The sequence below is a fragment of the Marmota marmota genome, unplaced genomic scaffold (genome assembly GCF_001458135.2).
Source record: "Marmota marmota marmota unplaced genomic scaffold, marMar, whole genome shotgun sequence".
Classification (NCBI taxonomy): domain Eukaryota; kingdom Metazoa; phylum Chordata; class Mammalia; order Rodentia; family Sciuridae; genus Marmota; species Marmota marmota.
The window spans coordinates 7,018,941-7,044,161 of NW_026000242.1; the positions used below are offsets into that span (position 1 = coordinate 7,018,941).

The following is a 25,221-nucleotide window of genomic DNA, read 5'->3' on the forward strand; positions in this document are numbered from 1 at the left end:
GCTCTGTCTGTTCACTGGTTTGTTACCTGTGGAATTTGAATAATTTAACGGTTATAACCTGAAAAAAAAGTAGGGAAGAGTTAAGATTATCTGAAAGGTTTGCCAACTTTTGGTTATTCAGTTTTGTTTGTCTTTTCTTTTAATTCTGTTCAGGATTTTTTGTTTTCTTATGGTCAAGTTTTATGACTTGATAGTATATGAGCATGTTTATCTTAAGATGTACATATTGAATTAAAAGACGAGAAATTAATTTTTTCATGTTCTTTGACGTGAAAAAGCCAGCCACATTATTGAATTTTTAAATTACCTACACATAATATCTTTGTCTTCTACTAATAAAAGTTATTAAGAATTTTTTTTTCTGGTTCTAGGGGGCTTAACCCTGTCTTGAGATTAAGAAATAAAAAAATTTTTAAAATGGCTAAGGTGTTAGAATTTTTCTAACATTTGCAAGGTCCTGTGTTCATCACTGGTACTTTAAAAAAATAAGTTACTTACTTACTTACTTACTTATTTATTTTCAGTACTTGGAAATGAGCCAGGAACACTCTGCCACTGGGCTACATCCCCCCAGCTCTTATCTTATTATTTTCTTTTATTATTAATTAATTAATTTATTTTTTGTGTGATGCTTGGGATTGAACTCAGGGCCTTGTGCATGTGAGGCAAGCACTCTAACAGCTGATCTATATCCCCAGCCCTCTTCTTTTATTTTTATTTTGAGTTAGAATCTCGATAAATCGCCCATGCTGGTCTTGAACTTGTAATCATCCTGACTCAGGCTCCCAAAAAACCTGATTACAGGTGTACACCACCACACCTGACCTAACATTTTATTTAACTACAATTTTAGTCTTCCTAATTTGCATAGCTTTCCTTCATGTTAGATTATTGCTGCTTTCAACAAAAAGATTAGTGAGATTTCTGTTTTAGCAATTCCTACACTTTTGGTTTCTCATGCATACATTTCCTTTTTCTTATACTCTATTTTCTTCCTTTTCTTGCTCCCTCCCTCTTTGTTCTTAAATGATCAGTGAATCATTTGTTAGATATTAATTGAGTGCCTTCTCTTTGGCCAGGCAGTGTTCTAGGCTCAAGGAAATCAGTGGTAAGAGAAACAGTCAAATCCCTGCCCTCAAAACCCCCTGCCAGACCCAGTGGTACATGCCAATAATCCCAGCAGCTTAGGAGGCTGAGGATTGCAGGTTCAAAGCCAACCTCAGTAATTTAGCAAGACTGTAAGCAATCTAGTGAGACCCTGTCTCAAAATTGTAAAAAAATTTAAAGGGCTCAGATGTGGCTCAGTGGTTAAGTACTCCTAGGTTCAGTTCCTGGTAACAACAACAACGAAACAAAAAACCCACTAAAACCCAGGGATTGCTTAGAGGTCCCAGTGAAATGGTTCCAGATCCAAGAAATAAAAATGGGGGAGAGGGGAAAATGAGTCATTCTTTTTTCTTCTTCCCTTCTCACTATAAAACATTATGTTCATGAATAGAAAATATTCCATAAGCATATACATACACTTCAGTGAACCACTAAAGCAAATGCTTGTGTCGTTTCCACTTAAATAAAAAACAAGAATATGTCATTAGCAGTCTGTATCCCCTTTCACAGCCCCATCTCTGCTGAACATCTAACCAGTGTCTTTACATTACTCAATTTTGTATCAAGGAATGCTACTTATATTGAATATAATGTGCAATGGTTCCATTCTTAAACAATGTAGTTTTGTCTGCTTTTAAAATTATATTTGAGTGGAATCATGTTGATTATTTTGTTTTTATTTCTTGCAACAGTATGTTTATGAGATTTAACCATGTTATTTATATGGCTGTCATTCATTTTTATTTTTATATAATATGCCATAATATGAACACATCACAAGTTATTTTTCCATTGAATCTGTTTACGAATAGGTATTTGCTTTCAGTTAGAGTTCTAACAACTGCAGTGATTATTTTTAAATACCTGTGTCAGTATTCCCTGTGACATTAATCTGCACTAGTAAACACAGGAGTATGTATACACCTAGGGGTGAAGTTGCAAGGCCAGTTTCATTTAATAATGCCAAACTGGTCTGTATGAGAGTTCCAGTTGCTTGGTGTCCCCTCCAGTGCTTACTGTTACTATACTCTTTAATGTTTGTCAACCTATTGACTGTGTAACAGTTATCTTGTTGTGGTTTTAATTTATTTTTCTCCTTAAATAGGTTGAGCTTTTTGTGTCTATGGGCTCACTTGTGTGCTTTCTCTCTGTTGTCAGCTGTCTTCTTAAACAGTTCTTTTGTCCATTTTTCTACTGGGCTATTTCTCTGTCCTGATGATTTATATGAGTTTTTAATTTCTTTTCAGTTGTCTATGTATGAGTCCTCTGCTTTATCTCACTTTGTGATTTCTCATTTAGTTCTTCTTAAAATGTCTTTTAATGATTAAACAGTTTAGAATAGTTTTACTGTAACCAAATATACTACTTTTTCTTTTCTTTTCTTAAAAAATACTTTTTAATTATCAATGGACCTTTATTTTACTTATTTATATGTGGCGCTGAGAATTGAACCCAGTGCCTCACATATGTAAGACAAGCGCTGTACCATTGAGCCCTAGCCCCAGCCCACTACTTTTTCTTTTATGATTAATGTGTTTTGTTTGTTTCTTAAGAATTTCTCTCATTCCCTGAGGCCATAAGAATATTCTCCTTTATTATTATTTTATAAAAAATTATCATACTTATGCCTTTCATATGAGGGCTGTGTTCCACCTGGAATTGATTTTGTGATATATGTGAGGTAGACATCCTGTTTAATGTTTTTCTTATGCATAACCAATTGTTTCCATGCCATTTATTGAAATATTCATCCTTTCCTCACTCGTAATACTGTGTCTACAATTCTTGCCAGTGCAGTCTTTTCAAAGAAACTTGTAAACACACAAGCACTATAGCCTTTTGGAATATAGTGAAGACCAAAGAGTTAATTGTCAACAATAAAATGACAAACTAGCAGACTGTAATAACAAAGAAACATGAAAATTGTAATAAAAAGAATCTATTTGATGTTCATTTACCTAAATATAAACATACACATAATGCCGAAAGCACGGTGTGGGCACGGATGTGAGGGGCACTAGACTGCCATTATAGGCTAAATCTAGCATTTTCTTATTTTTACCTTTAAACTTGAGCCTGGTCTCAACTTTTGAGCCTTATTTCGTCAGACTTGCAAAAATAATGATAAATATGAGGTACTATATGTAGCATAGCTCTTGACAAAGTGTCCTTTAAACATTCATTTATTTTATACCATATAATTTAGAGTGTTGACCAAATGGGAAAACTATACTGAGAAATGAATCAAGGACATCAGTTCTAGGTCTTCTGGAGATACTGGACTCCCTTCAAGAGTCTCAGCACTCAACTCTGTAGCAAATTGCTCATTTCTAAGTACTCTGAATTTACTAATAATTTACAGTTATTATTTATTGTTTAGCATCAAATGTGATATAAAATACCTTATTTTACTCATCAATGATTTGTTCCTGATCATTCAGAATGAATATGAATTGGTTTATAGTTGATTCCTATGACTTACAAACAAAAATTCTGAGGGGGAAATTAAGCCATTTTTTTAAAAAAATTAGAGGTTGTACTGGGGTTGAACCCAGGGGCACTTTACACCAAGCTACATCCCCAACCCTTTTTATTTTAAGACCAGGGTCTCACTAAGTTGCTGAGGGCCTTGCTAAGTTGCTGAAGCTGGACTTGAACTTGTGATCCTCCTTCCTCAGCCTCCCAAGTTGCTGGGATTTCAGGCATGTGCCACACTGTGCCTGGCAGAAATAATACCATTCCTAATAGATAATAATTATGTTATCTTTGTTTCCCCAAAATAAAAATTGCACAATACTTGGATGACATTATATGGATACTGTATACCCCCTTTTCCTTTTTTTAAATATTTTTCTCGCTTCAACTTTCTTTTTATAAAACTGTTTTTCTGATTTTTCCCTTCAGCCTTTCTCTCTCCTTTGTGCTGCATCCTCTTGCTATTCTTGTACCTGAGAGTAGGAAGTACCTCTGGGTGTTTCTTAAATAATACTGTTCACCCCTTTTCTTTATTTTTTCAGCAGTATTTTTACACTTATTAAAACTCACTTCCTCAGAACATCTCTACTTAAATTTTTTAATTACCTTCTCAAATTTAAAACATATGATATAGTAATTTATTTTTCCTTCCCAAGTCAGCTTCTAAGTAGAAGCTAAAGTCTATCATCTACCCAAACATATCAGGGCCATATTCTCTACTTTTCCTTCTTTTTCATCCCATGTATTCTGTTTGTTTACCAAGTACTGTCTACTCTTTTCAAAATATTTTTTGATTTGTCCTTCTCGGTTTCACTAATACCACTTTAACACAAGTCTTTGCTCTCACACCCAAGCTAATCTTGCTTTTGGATTAATTTTTATCATGTCATTGTCTGCTCCAAAATTTCAAGCTCCTTATTGCCTATGAGACTGGTCCTCAAACCTCTTCAGAAAGAACTACATTTTCTTAGCATTTACACCAAATACATAAGTGACAGAAGAAAATTTAGGTGATTTAGTCTCATCAAAATTAAAACTTCTGGGGCTGGGGTTGTGGCTTAGAGGTAGAGCACTCACCTAGCAGGTACGAGGCCCTGGGTTCGATCCTAAGTACCACATAAAAATAAATAAATAAAGGTATTGTGTCCAACTACAATTAAAAAAAAATATGTATATATATAAACTTCTGGTGGGCTGGGGATGTAGTTCAGTGGTAGAATGCTTGCCTAACATGCACAAGGCCCTGGGCTCAATCCCCAGAACCACCAAAAAAACACTTAAAAATTAAAACAAAAAACACTTCTGTGCACCCAAAGACACCATCAAGAAATTGAAAAGACAGTCCACAGATTGGGAGAAAATAGTTGTAAATCATATTAAAAATGTGTATCCAGAATAAATTTTTTAAAACTTTATAATGAAAAGACATCCTTATTTAAGGTGAGAAAAAGATTTGAATAGCTATTTTTCCCATACAAATATGCAAACAGCATTTTTTCATAAGCTTATGAAAAGATGTACAGTATTAATCATCAGGGAAATGTAAGTCAAAACCACAGTAAGATACCACTTCACTCACACTAGTATGGCTTAATAATAATATTTAAAAAGACAGTAGCAATTATTGGCAAAGATGTGGAGAAATTGGAACACTGAATATTGCTGATGGGGTTGTAAAATCAGCATCCACTTTGAATAATAGTTTGTCAGCTCCTCAGAAAGTTAAGCAGAGTTATCATGTGACCCAGCAGTTCCATTCCTAGGTGTATATCCAAGAGAAATGAAAACTCTTTAACACAAAAATTTATGTGAATGATTATAGCAGTATTTTTCATACAAGTGAAAAGTGGAAACAACCTGAATGTCTAACCATCGATGAATGGTATATTCATACTAAGGAATATTACTCAACAATAAAAAAATAAAGTACTAACAGGATAAAACATGAGTGAACCTTGAAAACATAATAATTGAAAGAAACTTGTCACAAGCATGTCTATTTACATTTATGTGAAATGTCCATAATAATAGGTCTATGGAGAGAGAAAGTGAACAACACCAGGACTGGGGCTCTGGAGAAACATTTGGGGAAATGGGGAGTGACTGCTAATTGGTACATGGTTTCTTTTTTTTTTTTTTTTTTTTTTTTAATTTATTTTTTAGATTTCGGCGGACACAACATCTTTGTTTGTATGTGGTGCTGAGGATCGAACCCGGGCCGCATGCATGCCAGGCAAGCACGCTACTGCTTGAGCCACATCCCCAGCCCCATGTACATGGTTTCTTTTGGGGGGGATAAAAGTGCTCTAAATAGCCTGTGGTTATGGTTGTACAACTCTTTAAACTAACTGTATGCTATAAATTGATGAATTTTATGGAATGTTTCCTATATTTCTTATTTTTTACCTCAAGCTATAGGGGAAATAAAAACAGTCCTTGAGTGGAAGATAGTGAGAATGTGCCAAGAACCAAAGGTTATAATTAATTCATAATCAGATTCCTTATATCTGAAGTCTAATAAAATTTTTAAATTTTGGGGAAAAAACTTTTTTCTTTTCTTTCTTTCCTTCAAAAGAAAAGAGAAGGGCTGGGATTGTGGCTCAGCTGTAGAGCACTTGCCTAGCATGTGCAAGGCTCTGGGTTTGATCCTCAGCGCTACATAAAATAAATAAGTAAAATAAAGGTATTGTGTCCAACTACCACTAAAAAATAAATATTTAAAAAAAAAAGAAAAAAGAAAAGCAGGGACCTACAGGATGAAGTCTGAGGTTCTTGTTTTATCATTTAAAGCTATACTTCATTTGGCCTGATGCTACTCTTCATTCATACGGAAAATTCTTGTCACCTACCTGTACAAGCCCCAGAGCAGTCATACCCAGAGCAGTCTCTTTATGGTTCTTTGAACTTAGCAAGCTAGTTCTAAGTGTCCTTCCCTGCTTATATTCCCTTGGCCCTCGCCTCCATATAGCATTCCATTTCCACTTTCTGCCCTGCCTCTCCAGATCCTGGCCACTCAACTAAGTTCTATCTCCTTTTTGACTTATGTGCCAAAATTAAATCTGTTATGCTATTGGTTCTTCATAGGAACTAACACATTGCTTCACCCATAAGAAGTGTTCTATAAACTCAAGTTCAATAAATAAGTGAAGGAAAATAAGGAAATATTTGAGAGATTTGTAAAAGAGAAATGGAGAATAAGAAATTCTAGTAAATAAAAAAAAATGAAAGATATAAATAAAAGCAATTTCAGAGACAAAATGTGAATGGAAATGCGATTTTCCAAGTCCAAGGTAACGCTTCAAACTTAGTTCTAAAGCTTTTCTTTACTTGCTTCTTTGGTATTCTGATGTAAGCTAGTGAGACTACTTCTTCAATTCTTTTTTTCTCATTACTTTTAATTTTAGTTTTGAGAATTTTCTCTTCCATGTTTGGTGATCCATCATATTTATTTTTCAGTTGTCTAACTAAAAGCAGCAAAAATCATCATAATTCTGTTCCACATCTTATCTGTTACCCACCTACCCCGTCTCACTTCTACTTCTTACCACATAACCCTAGCATTCCCCTAGTACTTTACCAAATCTAAAGGAGACTAGTTTGGGTTTTAGCTCCTTTTTTTTTTCCCCCTTCTAGTTCTCTTAAAATGTCTAGCAAAATGTCCCCAAAGGCAAGCCACTAAGAGAATAGAAAGGAGGCATTCTCCTTCTCTAGTTGTTCAGTTCCTGAAATGTCAATTGGAAGGAACTGAACTTTCAAAATGAGTTCCAGAGTTAGTATATGTTAATAGTTTCACATTTCTCCTGTATGGATAATTTAAACTTTTAGAAAATAAAGTATAACTGAATAGGCAGTGAACTAGCCAGAATTTTAGTTTACAAGATGCATAGCAACAGTGAAGATTAATGTGAAGTACTTGTAAAGAGCTGCTGAAGGGAAGATAAGATAACAGTATGCTTTCCAGGAAACTTCAATTTATAATAATATGCACATGTAAAAGCGAAGCTGGGCCAGATCCTATAGGTTTGGTACATTAAAGAAAGAATTGGGACACTCAGGCTGCCTTTGTTAGCATCTGCTTTCCCAGTATGTTACATACAGCCAAATAGCTGGCTTCACCAGCTAGACCCAATGACCAAATGCAAGATTTCAGTAAGGATCAACAACAGGAACAAATTCTGATGACTTGCTCTTATTTCTATTATATACCAAACAAGATCTTCTACTCTTGGAAACCTTATAAGAGGTCTTCTATAATCACTCCAAGTATTGTTCTTACTCCTAACTCTAAGGCTTTGTATTTAAGCAAAATTTGCCCTAACAAAGCACTGAGGAGAAAGCCTTCCACATGGTATTTTCTGCTGAGAATCAATTAATGCTTCATACAGGAAGTAATATTTGACTGGGCCTTGAAAATGAATGATATCTTAAAGGTGGAAAAGAAAGGAAAGGCACGGCACAGAAAGGAAATAGCTAAGAAAGGCATGTAAACACAGGACGGGAGTAGTCTAGTAATGCTAGTATGGCTGGGGATAAGTTGGAAAGGTGGGAAGGGACTGGAATTGGAAGGACCTTATATTACCAAGCCGAGAGATGAAGACCTTCTGCAAGCAGAAGGGAGCCACCAAGGGTTTTTGAGCAAGGAAGTAACAGGTCTGATTTGTGTAACATTCCCTATGTTGTGAATAGTTGGCTTCTTGGGAAATGAAACGATGTTTGGTAATAAGCGTGGCATCAGTTTAGGCCACAGGTGAGAAGAGTATGAAATACAATGGTGGGAGCTGGGTTGTGACTCAGTGGTAGAGCACTTACCTAGCACATTCGAGGCCCTGGATTCAATCCTCAGCACCACATAAAAATAAATAAATAAATAAACAAACAAATAAAAATAAAGGTAGGGGCTGGGGCTGTAGCGCAGCGGTAAAGCTCCTGCCTCACTCGTGTGAGGGCCTGGGTTCAATCCTCAGAAGCACATAAAAATAAATAAATAAAGATGTTGTATCCATCTACAATTAAAAAAAATAATAAAAAATAAAGGTATTATGTATATCTATAACCAAAAAAGAAAGAAAGAAAGAGAGAGAAAGATGATAGGACTGGAAAGAGAAAGCAGGAGACAGACCAGACATGCTTATGGTGCAGAAGCAGCTCAAAATGGGAAATGAAAGGAAGAAAGGAATTCAAGGTGACTCCAGTGTTTCTATAATAGAGATGGTGATGCCATTAATGAGGCCTTACTGGAGGAGCAGCACTGGAAGAACAAACTTGATTTTGGAAAATGGTGGGTTTCTAGTGTTTCTTTCCAAGCAGGAATTAGAAGTTTAATGCCAGGAACTAAAATCTGGTTCCAGGACCAGAAATGTAAATTTGGGGAATTATAATCAAACAAATGATAATGGAAGCTGTGGGAGAAGAAGAGTTAAGAAAATATGGAGCAAGGAAAGACAGTCAGAACCAGCAAATGCTTATGAGGAAGTACCTTCTACAGAAGGTAGAAGAAAGGATAGCAAACAGTGAAAGGAAGCAGAGTTATCAACAGAGGAGTACAGCCAGGAAAGGGAGCAACAAGATCCAGGGACTAGGTGGATGTCTGTCCTTTAGTATTGCTGTGGCTGCAGGGAGCACGCATGGTAAGCCTGAGGCAGGAGGCAGTTCCCACCGGAAGTGAGGATGAGGGAGTTCTAGCCTGTCATAGGGACTTATTCATAAATAAAACTGTATTTCGGTGACTCTATCCTTTGGCCTGATATCCTTGCTCATTTTCTTATTATTTCTCCTAAAGATCCAACCCCTCCTACCTCCCATTCGCTTCTTCTTAAAATAGTAAGAAGGAGAGAAAGCAAAATGGGGCGAAAGTATTGAAACACAAAGAGAATTGAAGTTAAAATGTTCAGGTGTTCTTGGTTCACTTTATAAATAAGCTAAATATTCCTTTTTTAGCCCCCCACAGTACTGGAACTGAACCTAGGGGCACTTTACAACAGAGCTACAGTCCCAGCACTCCCCCACTTTTTTAAAATTTTGAGGCAGAATCTGGTTGAGTTGCTGAGGGTTTTGTTAAGTTGCTGAGGCTGACCTCAAGTTTGTGATCTGCCTGTCTCAGCCTACTGAGTTGCTAGAATTAACAGGAGTCCGCCACCATGCCCAATATATTCTTCATCTTGCATAAGCCTCCTTAACAATGATAACATCACTTTGTGTAATTTTTAAGTGGTCATAATTTGTGCTTGTGTTTGTCATAAGAAATAAAAATAATACGAATTTTTGGTCCAACTGAGGAGGCTTCATGTATTTTGATTTTGAAGCAGTCTAAACATCAATGTTCCGTTTTATTTTTATTCTTAAAGGGATAAGTACCACCTACCCCACTCTGCCTAGGTTTATGAAGGGATCAGTGTTGTTGTTGTTGACATAAACCAGTCATTCTTACTTTAGTTAACCAGGTACCTTTTACATTCCAGCTTGTCTATATTTCTATTTCACTATTTTATTTTTAAGTTTCAAGTGATTGTTTATGTAGTTTGTAAATGTTCTCTTTTTTCATTTGATATTCACATTTAATCATCTGGGGACCTTTGCACTGGTGACTAGAGACTAGTGTTTGCTGGGTTGTGATGACATGAATTGTGTCCATTTGCCTTTCTAGATTTTGGCTTCAGTAACCTCTTCACTCCTGGGCAGCTACTGAAGACCTGGTGTGGCAGCCCTCCCTACGCTGCACCAGAACTCTTTGAAGGAAAGGAGTATGATGGGCCTAAAGTGGACATCTGGGTAAGTAACTGCCTTCTCTTCAGCCCCATCCACCCCATCACTGGGTGGCACTGTCCTCATCCTGGAGGACACATAATTCTGCATGTGAATGAAGAGCATGGTCACCTGTTCTTCAATTCCCATTCTTCAGCAGTCTTCTGTCTAATATTCATCTTATGGGCTGAACATTAGTTTCAAACTACCCCTTGGAATCTGCAAAAGAGCCCCAAGGGCCAGTGTGGATGGGCACCCTTGTCAAAAACAGTGATTCTTTCTGTTGTTGCTTTGCCTTATCCCTAGAAGATAAGCACTGAGAAAAGTTTGGGATATGACCCCAAATACAGGTCTGGAAGCAAAGAAGAATGTTAACTATTCTGAAGGTGGTTGGTCTTGACAATGCCCCATATTATCTGTCATAAAAACAGAAAAAGTTTGTTGGATAATCTTGTGTGACTCATCATCATCTTAACACACATACCAAAATGGCCTCTTTTTTATTTCCTCTGATGCTATTAATTGTACATACTCTCTGTTTGGGATGCAGAGTCTTGGAGTTGTCCTCTATGTGCTTGTGTGCGGTGCCCTGCCATTTGATGGGAGCACACTGCAGAATCTGCGGGCCCGGGTGCTGAGTGGAAAGTTCCGCATCCCATTTTTTATGTCCACAGGTAAGGGAGCTGCCAATACACAGCTGTGACTTGGGTTCATGGAAAGTCAGACATGCCAAGTTATTCCAGGAATTTAGTGATGGAGTATAAATGGCCCATTTAACAACCTTTCTTAGTTCCAGTTTCTTTCCTGGTGCTTCCAAGAGGCAAGGTTTGGTAGGAACAGAGTAATATCTACATCAGCACCAGATAGCCCTGCCTGTGTTTGAATCTGAACTTTACACATTACTAAGTCTGTCTGAGCTTTAGTTTCTGCATCTATAAATTGGCTGAGAGTTTTGGGAGGGGTATTACTATAAGGATTATATGAGATAATGTATATAAAGGTCAGTAGGCAATACAATAAATATTCTTGTTACACCTCCGTCCTCCCACCGCATCCCCTTTTCATTATAACATAGGGTTTCCGTTTGTTAGAGCCCCATTGCAATATGTGTGTGTGTTTTTTTAAGTATATTTTTTAGTTTTTGATGGACATTTATTTTATTTATTTATACGCAGTGCTAAAAATTGAACCCAGTGTCTCACACATGCTAGGCAAATGCTATACCACTGAGCCACAACCCCAGCCTACAGTGTGGTTTTATTTTATTTTTTTGGCACCAGGGATTGAACTCAAATGCACTCAACCACTGAGCTGCATCCCCAGCCCTATTTTGTATTTTATTTAGAGACAGGGTCTCACTGAGTTGTTTAGCACCTCACTGTTGCTGAGGCTGGTTTGGAACTTGCAATCCTCCTGCCTCAGCCTCCCGAGCAGCTGGGATTACGGGCGTGCACCATGGCACCCAACTCCGCAATGTGGTTTTAAATGCTAAGGATAAAGCATGCTTTGCATCCTAATCTTCTACTACTTCATTTCCTACTTCTATAATATTCGTACTCCAGACTCTCATAAAAAAATGTTTTTTAAATGAGTGGGCAGTAGGGTAAGTAGCTTTTGGAAAAATTTGACATTGGAAACAGATACCAGATACCCAGAATCTAATTTTTTTTCTCCATCTATATGCATATAAGAGAATATTTTAGAGATAATATAGAAAGTAGTGTACTTTGCTTAATCATCTGTTTTCATTTTAAGGAAGAACATATGTCGCCTGGGTTGGCAGCAAAGTATAAGCACATGGGAATTGCATTTTAGAATAAGTAGGTGAAACATGAACTAGATTTAACTTTAAGTTGCCTTAGAATGCATGACTTAGTAGTATATTAGACAATGATAAATTCTGTGAGAAAAATGAAATAGAGGAGTGCAGGATGGTGGGTGGGAGGTCATTTGAAAAGATATGGTGGGGAAAAGTAAATATTGAAAGAAAGTGAGGGCTTAAGCTATGACGTCTGCAGAAGAGAGTCCCTGGCTGAGGGATTTGCAGGTGCACTGGCCCCAGTGAGGGAACATGCCTGAGTATTTGAGTAACAGGAAGCAGGTCTGTGTGCTCTAAAGGAAAGGGGGACAGCCAGGAGGCAGAAGAGACCAGAGAGGTAAGATGGAGCTGAATTTTACCGTTTAGTTAAAGACTATGCTTTTTATTCTGAGTGAAATGCAAACAGTTGGGGGATTTTGACAGAGGAATGATGTAATCTGACCTGTTTTTTCCTTTAGATTGTATTATGAAATTTTTCAAACATACAAAAAAGTTGAAAGAATTTTACAGAGACTTTTTAAAAATATTTTTTAGTTGTAGATGGACACAATATCTTTATTTATTTATTTATTTATTTGTGGTGCTGAGGATTGAACTCATGTGCAAGGCAAGCGCTCTGCCACTGAGCTATAGCCCCAGCCCAGCTACAGCCCCAGCCCTACAGTGACCTTTTTATTTTTTTATTTACTTCTTTATTCTGCAATGCTGGGGATTGAACCAGGGCTCTGCACACACTAGGCAAATGCTGAATCCCTAAGCTATATCCCAACCCTTAGAGTGACTTTAAAAATATTATTGCTGTGGATGCTATATTTCTAGTAGGCCAAACAGTACAATGGCAGAAGGAAAGAGACCAATTAGAAGGAAACTTAAAATAATTCAGATGACAATTATTGGTGGCTAGTTCTGAGACTGCGGTATAACATGGGAAAAAGATAACACATGGTCACTATTATATTATAATGTGATACAATAATACTATCCACCATTATAGTTTCATACAGAGTGGCAGGCACTGTTTTAGACGTACCAAGTTTGATGTGCCTGTTAGACATCTAAATTGAGATATTACATAGCAGTTAAATTTGGGAGAGTTGTAGACTAGTATATTTGGGGATCATCAATGTATAGATGGTTTATAAGAGTGGCTAGTGAGGAAAGCCAAGGTCAGCTTATCTTAAAAAAAGCCAAATGAAGATAATGGAGAAGGGACTGAGGAGCCATGGGGAGTGGTGCTGCCAAGTGAAGCAAGAGGACTGGAGCAAGTGTTGGATTTAGATGCGTGGAGGCTGTTGATCTTGAAGTAGTTTTGGCGGAGCTGTAGGAACAAAAGGCTCAGAGAAGAGGATGGAAGGGAATGGAGTAAGGAAGTAGTCATCTCTCTCTCCAGTTTTAATAAAAAGGAAGAAGAGGTGTTCCAGGAGATTGCTCTGGCCAGGGTCATCAATGATCTTGTCTTCAATCAACTGCCTGTCTTGAGTTTTATCTTACTGCCCTCCCAACAGTTTTTAGTGCTTCACCATTCCTTACCCTTTAAAATGGATTTTATATTTTAGAGCACTTTTAGGTCCACACGAAAACTGAACAGAAGGTATGGAGTTTCCATATACCCGTCTGTGCCTACCCCTGACACTTCCCTTCAACCAACATCTTCAAGTACTGTGGTACCTTTGTTACATCTGATGGACGTACTCTGATGCAGAATTATTGTCTACAGTCCATAGTGTACATTAGGGTTCATTGAATGTGGCATTTGCTGTGGGTTTTGACAAATGCATAATGACATGTGTTTACCAGTATAGTACCATACAGAATAGTTTTGCTGCCCTAAAAATCCTCTTGGCTCTGCCTATTCATCTCCCATTTCCCTCACCATCACTTATTCTTTTATTGTCTCTTTTCCAGAATGCCACATATTTGGAAACATCACAGTATGTAGCATTTTCAGATTGGCTTCCTTCACTTAGTAACATGCACATTAGTTTCATCCATGTCTTTTTATGGCTAGATATCTCATGTCCTTTTAGTGCTGAATAATAGTTCAATGTCTAGGTGAACCATAGTTTATCCTTTTACCTTGTTGCTTCCAAGTTTTGATAATTATGAATGAATTTGCTGTAACATCCTTGTGCAGGTTTTTGTAGGGACATAAATTTTCAGCTCATTTGGGTAAATACCAAGGAGCTTGGTTATGGGGCCATATGGTATATGGTTAGTTTTGTAATAATCTGACAAACTGTCTTCCAAAGTAGCTGTACCATTTTTCGGAGAATGGGAGTTCTTATTGCTTATATCCTCACCAGCTTTGGTGGTATTAGCATTTTGGATTTTGTCCACTCTGATAGATATATATTGATATCTCATTGTTTGGGGTTTTGTTTTATTTTTGTTTGTTTTGTTTAGTCTTGCACATGCTAGGCAATTGCTCTATCATGTCCGCCCACCCCATCCTCTCTTTTATATTTCAAGACAGTCTTGCTAAGTTTCCCAGGCTCACCTTGACCTCGGTATCCTCCTGCCTCAGTCTCCCCCATTGATTCTTACTTGCCATCTGCCTGTCTTTGGTAAAGTGTCTCTTTAGGACTTTTGCCACTTTTTTTTTTTTTTAAATAAATCTTGCTTTGTTGTCCATGTTGGTCTCAAACTTTTGGGCTCAAGAAATCCTTCTGCCTCAGCCCCCTGTGCAGTTGGGATTGCCCACTTTTTATATGGGTTTTTTACTTCATTTTTAAGTCAGGTAAAGACCTTCTGAAACACTTTTTTCTCATTGCTTCCAAGTTACCACATTCTCCAGTTGTGGGGTTCTTGACAAACATTGCAGAAATGACTTTAATTAGCTAATTTATTTTAGCTCTTAAGACAGATATTTATTTCAGAGAGCAAGGCACACATTCAAGGAAGAATGTGGGTCATCTCAAGAGTGAGAGATACTTTTAGGGTTCTCAGACTCTTCTTTTAAAGGAAACTTGGTCATGGTATCTGCTGGTCACAGGAAAGTCTGTGGTGACCTGGCCATTCTCAGGTTCCTTAGGGTGATATGGTCTCCATTATCTGATCAGTAAATATAATTGGCACTTACCCTAAATTATAGGTTGCTTAAAACATAGTATCTCTTTTTGTTTTATTTATTACATAGGCTAATTAATAGTGCACAAAGTAATGTTTCTAAGTGAGTGAATTTATGGTAACTCTAAAATTTATAAATTTCCTAGAAATTTGGGAGTGACAGGCCTGGAAAAGAACTAATTTGGGGAGTGATGACAGGACTGGGAGGAGAGGTCTTTGGACCGTGAGCATGAGGCTTTTTTTTTAGTTGTGGATAAACAATAACTGTATTTTATTTATTTACTTATTACGTGGTGCTTAGGACCAAAACCAGTACCTCACACGTGCAAGGCAAGTGTTCTACCACTGAGCCACAACCCCAGCCCTGTATAAGACTTTTAAAGTTCCATTTTCCTTGGTTTTTCTTTTGTTTCCTTCTTACTTTTATTTTTTTCTGTACTTCCTCAGTACAATCTCTCTTGCCTAAATTCAGCTCTGTGGATTTCTGGCTCTAGTCTTGTCCTTTTGTAATCCTTTCTCCACATTGCTGCATGAGTAATCCTTTCAAAATACAAATATAAAAACAAAACATGCTGGACACTCACAAATCTGATCATACCATTTTCCACTTAAAACATTTCACTGGTTTCCGTTGCCCTAATGTGCTAATATGTCTAAAGCACTGACTTTTAAACATTTTTACTATGGTCATAATAAAAACATATCTTCTCTGGTGACCTAGAACATACATATGTGCATACAAATGAACAAAAGTATTTTTAAAAAAGCAAAGTTTACTATTACTGTATGCAGTACACTCTAGTATGTTTTATTCTATTCCATTAAAAAATGGTGGTTACAACTTAATGAACTGAGCTTATGACTGCTGCTTAAAAAACAGTGGCATGGAAATACCTCTCTGTGCTGGCTCCTACCTTTCTCTTCAGCATCAGCTCCCATCTACAACCAGCCGTCCTAATTGTCTTCTAGTTCTCTCAATATCATGTTCTCTGGAAGCAGCTTCCTCTGCCCCAAATACTTTTTTCTTCCTCAATCCCATTTCATTCATTCCTGTATTGTAGAATCTAGAAGAAAGTAGATGGGCTAGAAGTAAGAACCAAGATATTTTTCTACTAATTCTTCAGGCCCCTGAACTTTACCTTACCATAATACTTATCATACCTTATATTTTAATTCCTTTGTTGTTTGTCTTCCACACTAAACTTTAGAGTAAGTACAGACAAAATGTCTTTTTCACAGTTGTCTATAATCTAGCATAGTGTCTGGCATGTAGTAAGATTTATCTCTGTCAGAATGCAGCCCCAATTTCTCCCCAGTGACTTTCATTTACATTTAGAATAAATTTCTGAAAGTCATTATTGTTTTAGCCTATAGAGCACAACTAGGATTGACCCTCCCCTCCTTGATCTCATTTCTCTGCTCTGCACTCCCTCTTTCTTTCTGGATTGGTTGAACCAGAGGCGCTGTACCACTAAGCTACATTCAACCCTTTGTATTTTCTGTTTTGAGCAAGGGTCTTGCTAGGTTGCCCAGGAAGGCCTTGAATTTTTGATACTCCTCCTGAGTAGCTGGAGTTACCAGTGTGCACTGCTGCGCCCAGCTTGATCTCATTTTCTGTTGCTCTTCATCTAAGGTTTTGAACTCCAGTCACAGAGGCATCCTTGCTATTTCTCCGCCTTATAAGCATATACATTCCTGTTTCCTCAAATATTTTCTTGTCCTCTCAGAGGGGCCTTTCCTGACTATCCCCGACGTTTATATATATATATATTTAGCTATAGGTGGACATTGGACATGATATCTTTATTTCATTTTTTATATGGTGCTGAGGTTTGACCGACATTTTTTTCTATAACTCTGCTTTTTCTTCAGAGCATTTGTCATGACCTAACAGTATATATTGTCTCTTACCTCTGACCTCCAGTATCACTTGACTGTACTAAGCTTTTGTATTTTGTTGACTGCTAGGTTCTCACAGTTTAGGATAGTGACTGAGTTCTAGTAGGCACTCATAAGTATTTATTAAATGAATGAATTAATGCACAGGTTTGTTAAAATGTTGACTACAAAAGCTCTTTCAGAGGGGATATGCTTATTCAAATAATAATATCAACAGTAGTATCAAGAAATTAGCTAGGTGTGGTGGAACACACCTGTAATCCCAGTGATTGGGGAGGCTGAGGCAGGAGGATCTCGAGTTTAAAGCAAAAGTGAGGTGCTGAGCAACTCAGTGAGACCTGTCTCTAAATAAAATACAAAATAGGGCTGGGGATGTGGCTCAGTGGTCAAGTGCCCTGAGTTCAATTCCTGGTACCGTGTGTGTGTGTGTGTGTATGTATGTATGTATGTGTGTGTATATATATATATATATATATATATATATATATATATATATTAGTATTTCTTTAGAGTTTTAGAGTTTATCAGATATTTTCTTATACTTGATCTAATTTGAGCAACATAACTATAGCATATATTATTTTATCATTTTGCCGATAAAGTTTAGGAAGCTGAAGTTTAAAGAAATTACTTGACTTCCCTAAGGCCACATAGGTAATAAGTAACTTAGTCATTACTTAAATTCAGTGTTTGTTCTGCTACACCACACTATTGCAAAAAAGGGCAAGATAAATAAACCACTTCCTCTGCTTTTCCAATGTCCACAGTATTTCCTGTGAGCAACTTGAATCTCCTCTACTCTCCACCCCCACATCCTCAGATCATGGCAAAATATTCTTGCTCAAGCCTTAGCAGAGCTGGCTGTAGAGAGTGGATCTTGGTAAACAGCTAGCCATGCTGTCAACCCCACTGTCTATTAGTGCTTAGACATAAACCATATTACATTAAGTACTTAGAAAGAGCTAATATTTATAATATAAGTTAGTGTGAAAGCTTAAAGACTCAAGAGAAAGCCCACCTGATTATCCTAAATGTAGTCACTCTTTTATCTCAGACAAGTAATTCCCTAACTAGGAACAAAAATTTTTGTTAAGATTAAGTAGAGAAAACAAACCAGTCTAGGAAATGAATTAACATTTTTATATTGCTATATTACCATTATGATCTCTCCTGCCTCCGAATGTGCATGCACTTGGTGTTGCCTTGAATCCTAGGACCCATCAGAAGGTACTGTCAAAAGGAGAGGAGAACATGAATTCCTAAGATTATTCATTCTTTTCTTAACTGAGATACCCTTCCAATACCATGAGGTTTCAAGTTCATGTGAAAGAAGCCCAGAGACTGCTGAGTCCTCTTCCTGTTAACAGCGACTGTTTCTGGGCACGGTTGTGCCTTGCTAGACTTGAGAGTTAATTCTTCTTGTGGAGGTAAGAGCCTGTCAGGTGTGCTGTCACTGTTCTACAGATTATGTGTTGAGGGAAGTCCTTAAGAACAAGATCTCTTCTTAAGTTGGTATCATAGACTTGAGCTGAATTTGTCCATTTTTTCTGTTAGAAACAAAGCTGGTATAGTTTGCTAAATTAACACTTGAGAGACAGGGATGAAAGGCTATATCATCTAGCTGCTTCTATCCAAGTTAAATTCCAGAGTATCCAGCTATATGGGATACCATGATCAACAATGGATATGGTTAATTCAAGAATTCTAAGCTTCTCTTTATTGTCAGCAATATGTGGAATGAAGTATCTTCACAATTAGAAGTTTTTATGCCTTTTTTAAGTTTGTGTTTGATAGAAGCTTCCTGTGGTAGGGGTCCTGATACGTGCTAAAGATGTATGCTTTCAACTTAGAATGACAATGCTACAAATTTATAAGATGATTTATTGAAAGCTGAATTGACTTCACACCACGAAGTCTTAGAATTATTTGGAGTTCTTCCTCCCTTCCCTGCTAGAATGTCAGCCCCTTGATAGCAGTACTATGTTTTGCACATTAATATCTTACATAAAACTTTAAAAAGCCCCCAGTAGGGTATAAATTTGCAGTAAATATTTTTGAATAAAAAACTAAATTACTACTGAGTCACTTATGTTAAATCACTTATGTTAAACTTTTGTATTATATGATTAAAGTGATAGGTAACTCACTTGGTTTTATGTGCTTTTGTTATTTGAGTTATTGTGTAGGTGATCAGGTCAAGTGACTTCTAGTTTTTAAAGGTGTTTTGGCCTTCTGAGGAGTTGACTTTCTGTGTCTCATACAAAACAAAATCAGTCAGACTATTTGGGGGTTAAACTTATCAGAGCATCCCAGAAAGTATCCCTTAGGAAAATCCCCAAGCCAAATTATACAAGAATTATCTAGGTGGTATAAAGTCAATTCAGGCTTCAATAAATCCTCTTTAAATTTGTAGCACTGTCATTATAACTTGAAAATGTACATTTTCCTGAGCTATCATAGAAGATGAGACAAATGTGCCTGACCACATGTGTCAGCAGATGCTTTTTTCTGACTCCCCCTCCCACCAGTGGAAGACAATAACTCAAATATTTTGGGTATCAAATTCATTCAGTAACAGCATATTTTGAAAAAACCCTGGGATTCCTACTTATCAAAGCCTAGTTTTCCTTATTCTCCTAGCAACATAGTAAGATCATTTATTTAACTGAAGGAAAATTAATTTACAATGAAAAAAAACTGCAGTGTTAGTGAGTGCATAGAAATCTCTTGTGGACAATATTTTTGAGTCCTTATTGATTAGACTTCATTGTGACTTAATTAGTTGTAATACTGCATAAGCATTTTATCACTGGGAATGCAAGACCCAGGCTTACATAATGGTTCTGATGGAGAATGTACCCTGCAGCTACTGCCAAAAAGCTTCCACTTACAAGCAAACAACTCTGCCCTGATCGGCTTACTCATCAAGAACCACACAGCATCTTTCTTGGCTAATGCCACTTTGTTTAGAGAGAATGGGGCAGGGGATTAAAGTAGCTCACCCACCCGTGCCAACACACTAAGGGGTACAGAGCCCTCAGAGCAGTTCTTTCATGCCTTTCAAGGTGTACTTCACTGCTAGGGAGAAAATCATGTTGCCTTCATGTCAGTGAATGCAGAAAACAGGAGTGATGTCAGAAAAGAAGCTAGTGTAAAGCAGGTCTCCTGTAGCCATCCCTTTAACACCCACCTACCATTATAGAAAACCAGGGCCTAAGTGTTGATACTGCCCTATTTATTATTCATCTTTTCAGGCAAACTGTCTCCTTGCTATGGCAACCCTATGTAGAAAAACAGAGAAAGGAAGTTCTAAGTAGAAGGACTCTAGAGGTTTAGATAACATTTACTGAATACTTTCCATGTGCCAGGCACTGTTGCACTAACTACTTAAAGCTCAAAACAATGCTATAGTGAAGGCTATTATGTAAAGTAGGTAATATGATGGGTCATTTGATGGACAAGAAATTAGAACATGATAAGTTTAACTAACATGCCTAAGATCACACATCTAATAAGTGGCAGGGCTGAGATTTGAACAATGACAGTTTGACTTCAGAAACCATCTAACCATCTTTGATTGTATTTTAGTTCTCACTAAATACATATCTGGCAAATTATTCCAAGTATTAAGAGAGTCGTGGAATGGATATCTTTGTCTAAGTACATCTGGATAATCTATCAAAGGAAGTGCTAATTACTAGCAAATACTGGGTGTTGGACTCTGGAGTAAAACTGAGCTAGAATTTTGATGTTAGGACTCAGAAAAAAACACTTTTACTGTAAGCAGCAAGTCTTGGTAAATGTGAAGCAAAATGGACAGGCTTCAGCACAGTAGTGTAGCAAACAAGGGTCTTTTCAGCTTGGACTGGATTTCAGTGTGGGCATCTCCAGCCTTAAGCAGGGTCTCTTGATTTCTGAATCTTAATTATGGGAGCATCACAACCACCAAAAAAACCTGACTGATAATAAGGAAATTGAGGGCTGCAGGTACAACTTGGTAGAGCATTAACTCCTAGTGTGTACCAGGTCCTGGGCTTGATCCCCAGCACCAAAAGAAAAAAAAGAAGGAAACTTTTAAGAAATAGGTATTATTTTTCTAATAAATAGACACGTAGGTCAAACACTATTTTCTTCATAGTCTATCTTGTGTTGAAAGAAGCCTCTCAACATCAGTGTATTGATTCCTAATACAAACTTTTCTTACCAACTGCATCTCTGTTAGCTAAATTGTTCCAATCCATCTCCCTGTGGCCTCTATGTTCAGTCATCAAAAGTGTCTCACAAGATTTAGAGCTGTAAGGAACTTTTTTTTCTATTCCAGAATATTCTGATTACATTACAGAAACCAGTGATATATTTGTATTTATTTGAGGAGATTTGTATTTAATTCGAAGAACTCTCCTGTACAGCCTAAATGCTACTCTTTGCTGGCATACAGTTGGTAATTAATAAATGCTTATTGGTTGAAAAAAGAAGCAGAAAAGTGAAGAAGGTCCTTGACTTTTTAAAAAAAAAAAAATCAAGAATGCTACACTTTCTAATATGATCACTATCTCACTGTTGGAATAGCATTTTAGAAATTTGCCAACATGTTCTAGTATGGGACTTCTGTTTTTCTATCCAGAACAACTGAAAGCAAATGATTTCAAAGCAACATTTTTCCCCTCTATTTTCTTGTGTTAGAGGAACTAATAATCTCAGTGCTTATTTTTATGAGTCAAATCTTAGTACAATTGCTATTTCAGATTAATTAAGTTCCATTCCAGTTAATTTCAAGGTCATATGTTTTGTTTGATTGTATGTAAAACTGTGGCATTAACTATTGCTTTAAATAACCAATTCTTTAACTTCATATTTAGAGATGCTTTCTTATAGCAATAGTGTAACAAAATTTAATTAACTAATTAATTAATTTTTTTTTGAGAGAGAGAGAGAGAATTTTTTTAATATTTATTTTTTAGTTTTCGGTGGACACAACATCTTTGTTTGTATGTGGTGCTGAGGATTGAACCTGGGCTGCACGCATGCCAGGCGAGCGCGCTACTGCTTGAGCCATATCCCCAGCCCACAAAATTTAATTTATAAAGTAAAAGTATTCAGATTCTATAACACTTGCTTTTGATGTTGCATTTACTTGTTTTTTCCACAACATTATTGTTCTAGGAGTATCTAATGTTACAAAATTTCTTTGCAACAACAACAAACCCCCTGTATTTTGAATGATTATATTTAACATTTATATAGGCTGAATGTGTCTATAAACTGGCACAGTGTATGTTATTTATACATACCAATGTCTTATTTGAAGACCATTTGTCTGTTAAGTGTTTAGATTTTTAAAAAGTGACCATGTGAAATAGATTTCACCCTAGTTGGTAGTTGACAGTGAAAGAGTTCCCTTAGGCATATTAATAAAATGTCATTTTTAGAGTGCATTCCACAGGCAGAGTGAGGATTCCTAACTCTGGCCAGCTTCTTACCAAAAGAAGGTATTTTGGCCAAAAACAAATAAACAAACAAAAATCCCACTATTTTTATTGATTTACCTTTAAATTATTTCTGTAGGGATCATGACATTGCAAGATGGTCACACTACTTTAGCCATAATTCTGAAAGTATCAGGATATTATGACATACTTTTATTTTCCTTTCACGAAGAAAAACATTATATTTTGTGTGTGGTTTTCCTTTTTGGAAAAGGTAGACAGAATTAAAAAGCAGCTGTGAGTCACGAGCATTTGTAAATCCAGACAATATGAAGTAAGGAGATAGACTCTTACTTGCCAAAGCCATCTGCTCTGTCCTGAGAGTGTCATTGCAGACTATTCAGTCATGTTCTGTCTGCTGTGATACTATCAGTTCTTGCCCATTCCCATGTTTGAGCTGGACAATGTGAATGAATGAAAAGAGAAGCAAGCAACATATTGCCTAGTACCCTTGGCTAAGGATAAGACTTTAATGCCATTTAACTGTTAACCATCTTAAGATGGTTAAGACTTTAATGCTATTTAACTGTTTACAATTTTTTTAATAAAGTTCTTCATTTTCCATGGAAACAGATGTTTTAGAAATTTAACAGCCAATTAATTTGTTTCCTCTTTGGATTTTGGGATTTAGAAAAATAGAGCCCTCTTTGAAACTTGAATTGTTCTAAAAGTAATTCATTGCTAAGAAAAAACATTATTTAAAAATGTGCTAAAATTATCAAAAATAAAGAACTGTTGGGCCGACTGCTCTGAAATTACCTTTGAACTTACCTAGTATTGACAGGAAAGTGCTTGTGAGAAACTAGACTGTATACTTTCTCTCACCACCTGTAGGAAGCATGAATTTCCTGAGTAATTATTTCTTCCTTGCATTCTTCCTTTGCCTTCTGGCATACAGATGGCTTCTGTTTCTACCAGCTCAAAGTAGTTTTATGTGGCCAGAAAGAATCTATGACTCAGTTCAGACCATTCCTCTGCCACAGAGCTGAAAATGATGGCTTTGCCATGTCCTATACATTAGCATTGCATGAGGGGTTTAAGGAACGGTGGCTTTCCCTCCTTCATAGGATGAGCCTGAAGATGTTGATAATCCAGTTCCTTAAATTTCTGCCTCAGCCTCTTCCTTGTCCGCAGTTGTTGACTGGGGATGACTGTTGTTGGTAGCCCTCTATCATAGTCTCCATTACCTGGCAATCACCAGAGTATATGAAGTAAGGTTGTTCTATGTTGTTTAGTTCTTACTAGTAAAATTACTAGTGGAATGACCCACACGCCCTTTGTTCTTATGTCTCTGCCTTCTCATTTCATCCAAATTGTTATTCCTCACAACAAAGCTGTTTTCTAGCTAGTTCATAGTTTTCTGACCGTCGATTGACTTAGCCCATTTGGTACTAAGTTAGCCTGTGAGTGATACCTATCGAGATTACATGCCGTTTGATATGTCAGAGGTGGGAATTAAACTGTTTTGATTTATTCTTATAAAAATATGCTACCTAGGGGCTAGGGTGTGGCTCAGCAGTAGAGTGCTCGCATATCACGTGCAAGGCCCTAGGTTCGAATTTCAGCACCACACAAAAACAAAATAGAGATATTGTGTCCAACTACAATTAAAAAAATAAATTAAAAAAAATATACTACCTAAAACACAAGTAATTAATGTATTTTAGGTACTATATAGGTTAAGAACTCTATGGAGTTCTGACTAGAATTTATATCCCGATTCTGCCTTTTATTATCTGATCAAGTTTTTCAACTCTGATTGTTAGTTTTTATGTCTATAAAATGCAAATTATAGTAATAGAGGTTGGTGTGTGAATTAACTTAAAGAGTTTAACACTCTATCATATAAGTGCTAAATAAATGTTAGTAATTTGAATGATTTACTCTAATCCTTCATTCCCTCCTTCCCTGTGTGTATTGTTTTCTGTGTATCTTTCACTCTTACTTTTTCAACATGCTAAAGGAACATTATGCTATAAGTGAAGTCCACAGGGTTTCTGGAAGAGATTTAGTTGCCAAGAATTGTTTAGGTTTCTTATATTATTGCTTCATTGCGGCAGCTCTGCCCAAGTGCAGGCATCTCCTCAGGTGGTCACCCACTAACGTGAAGGGAAGATTATTCTGTATAACTTTAGAAAAGATCACTGAGAACGTACCCCTGTGGGAGATGTTAAAAACCATCTAGTTACCTTTTTGGCCCCATGTAGTGCCACATCTGAATCTTAAGTGAAACTATAGTTTTCTGGTTATTTCAGCTTGAAGTGTGAAGCATGCCTATATTCTTATGGATTTTAGGATATTGAAGTTGTTAGGGCCTCTTCCAAGTCAGCTATCTTGGTAGTCACTGGGGATGCACACCTCTGTAAGCCACAGGGACCACCCTTGAAGGATTCTTAGTCTTCCTCAGATCTAAGGCTAGGAGCCCTTCTAATGGCATCTCAAATGCCAATCTCTGATTAAACATTTCTAGTGAATGTAAGCTTACTACTACTTCATAGGACAAATGGTTCCCTTGTCACAGTCCCATGACTTGGAATTGGTGGTGGTGTGTCCAAGGAGTTCATCCTATCTACTTGTTTCTGGACTTACTTTTTCAAGTAAAATCTTACCCAGAATACTGATGTATAA

At 36.9% G+C, this 25,221-nt stretch overlaps 1 protein-coding gene across 7 annotated transcripts in view; it reads left to right on the forward strand.

The window, feature by feature from the left end:
• The window catches only part of Sik3 (SIK family kinase 3), a 235,637-nt gene that overhangs the window by 170,405 nt on the left and 40,011 nt on the right, over positions 1-25,221 (forward strand). For 6 of the 7 annotated variants that reach the window (XM_048795898.1, XM_048795899.1, XM_048795902.1 and 3 more), the window contains exons 5-6: positions 10,226-10,350; positions 10,874-10,997. In XM_048795898.1, the coding sequence (XP_048651855.1) occupies positions 10,226-10,350; positions 10,874-10,997 (249 nt within the window). Of the gene's footprint in view, positions 1-10,225; positions 10,351-10,873; positions 10,998-20,976; positions 20,983-25,221 lie in introns of those variants that run through there. The other variant, XM_048795901.1, reaches the window with a different exon arrangement.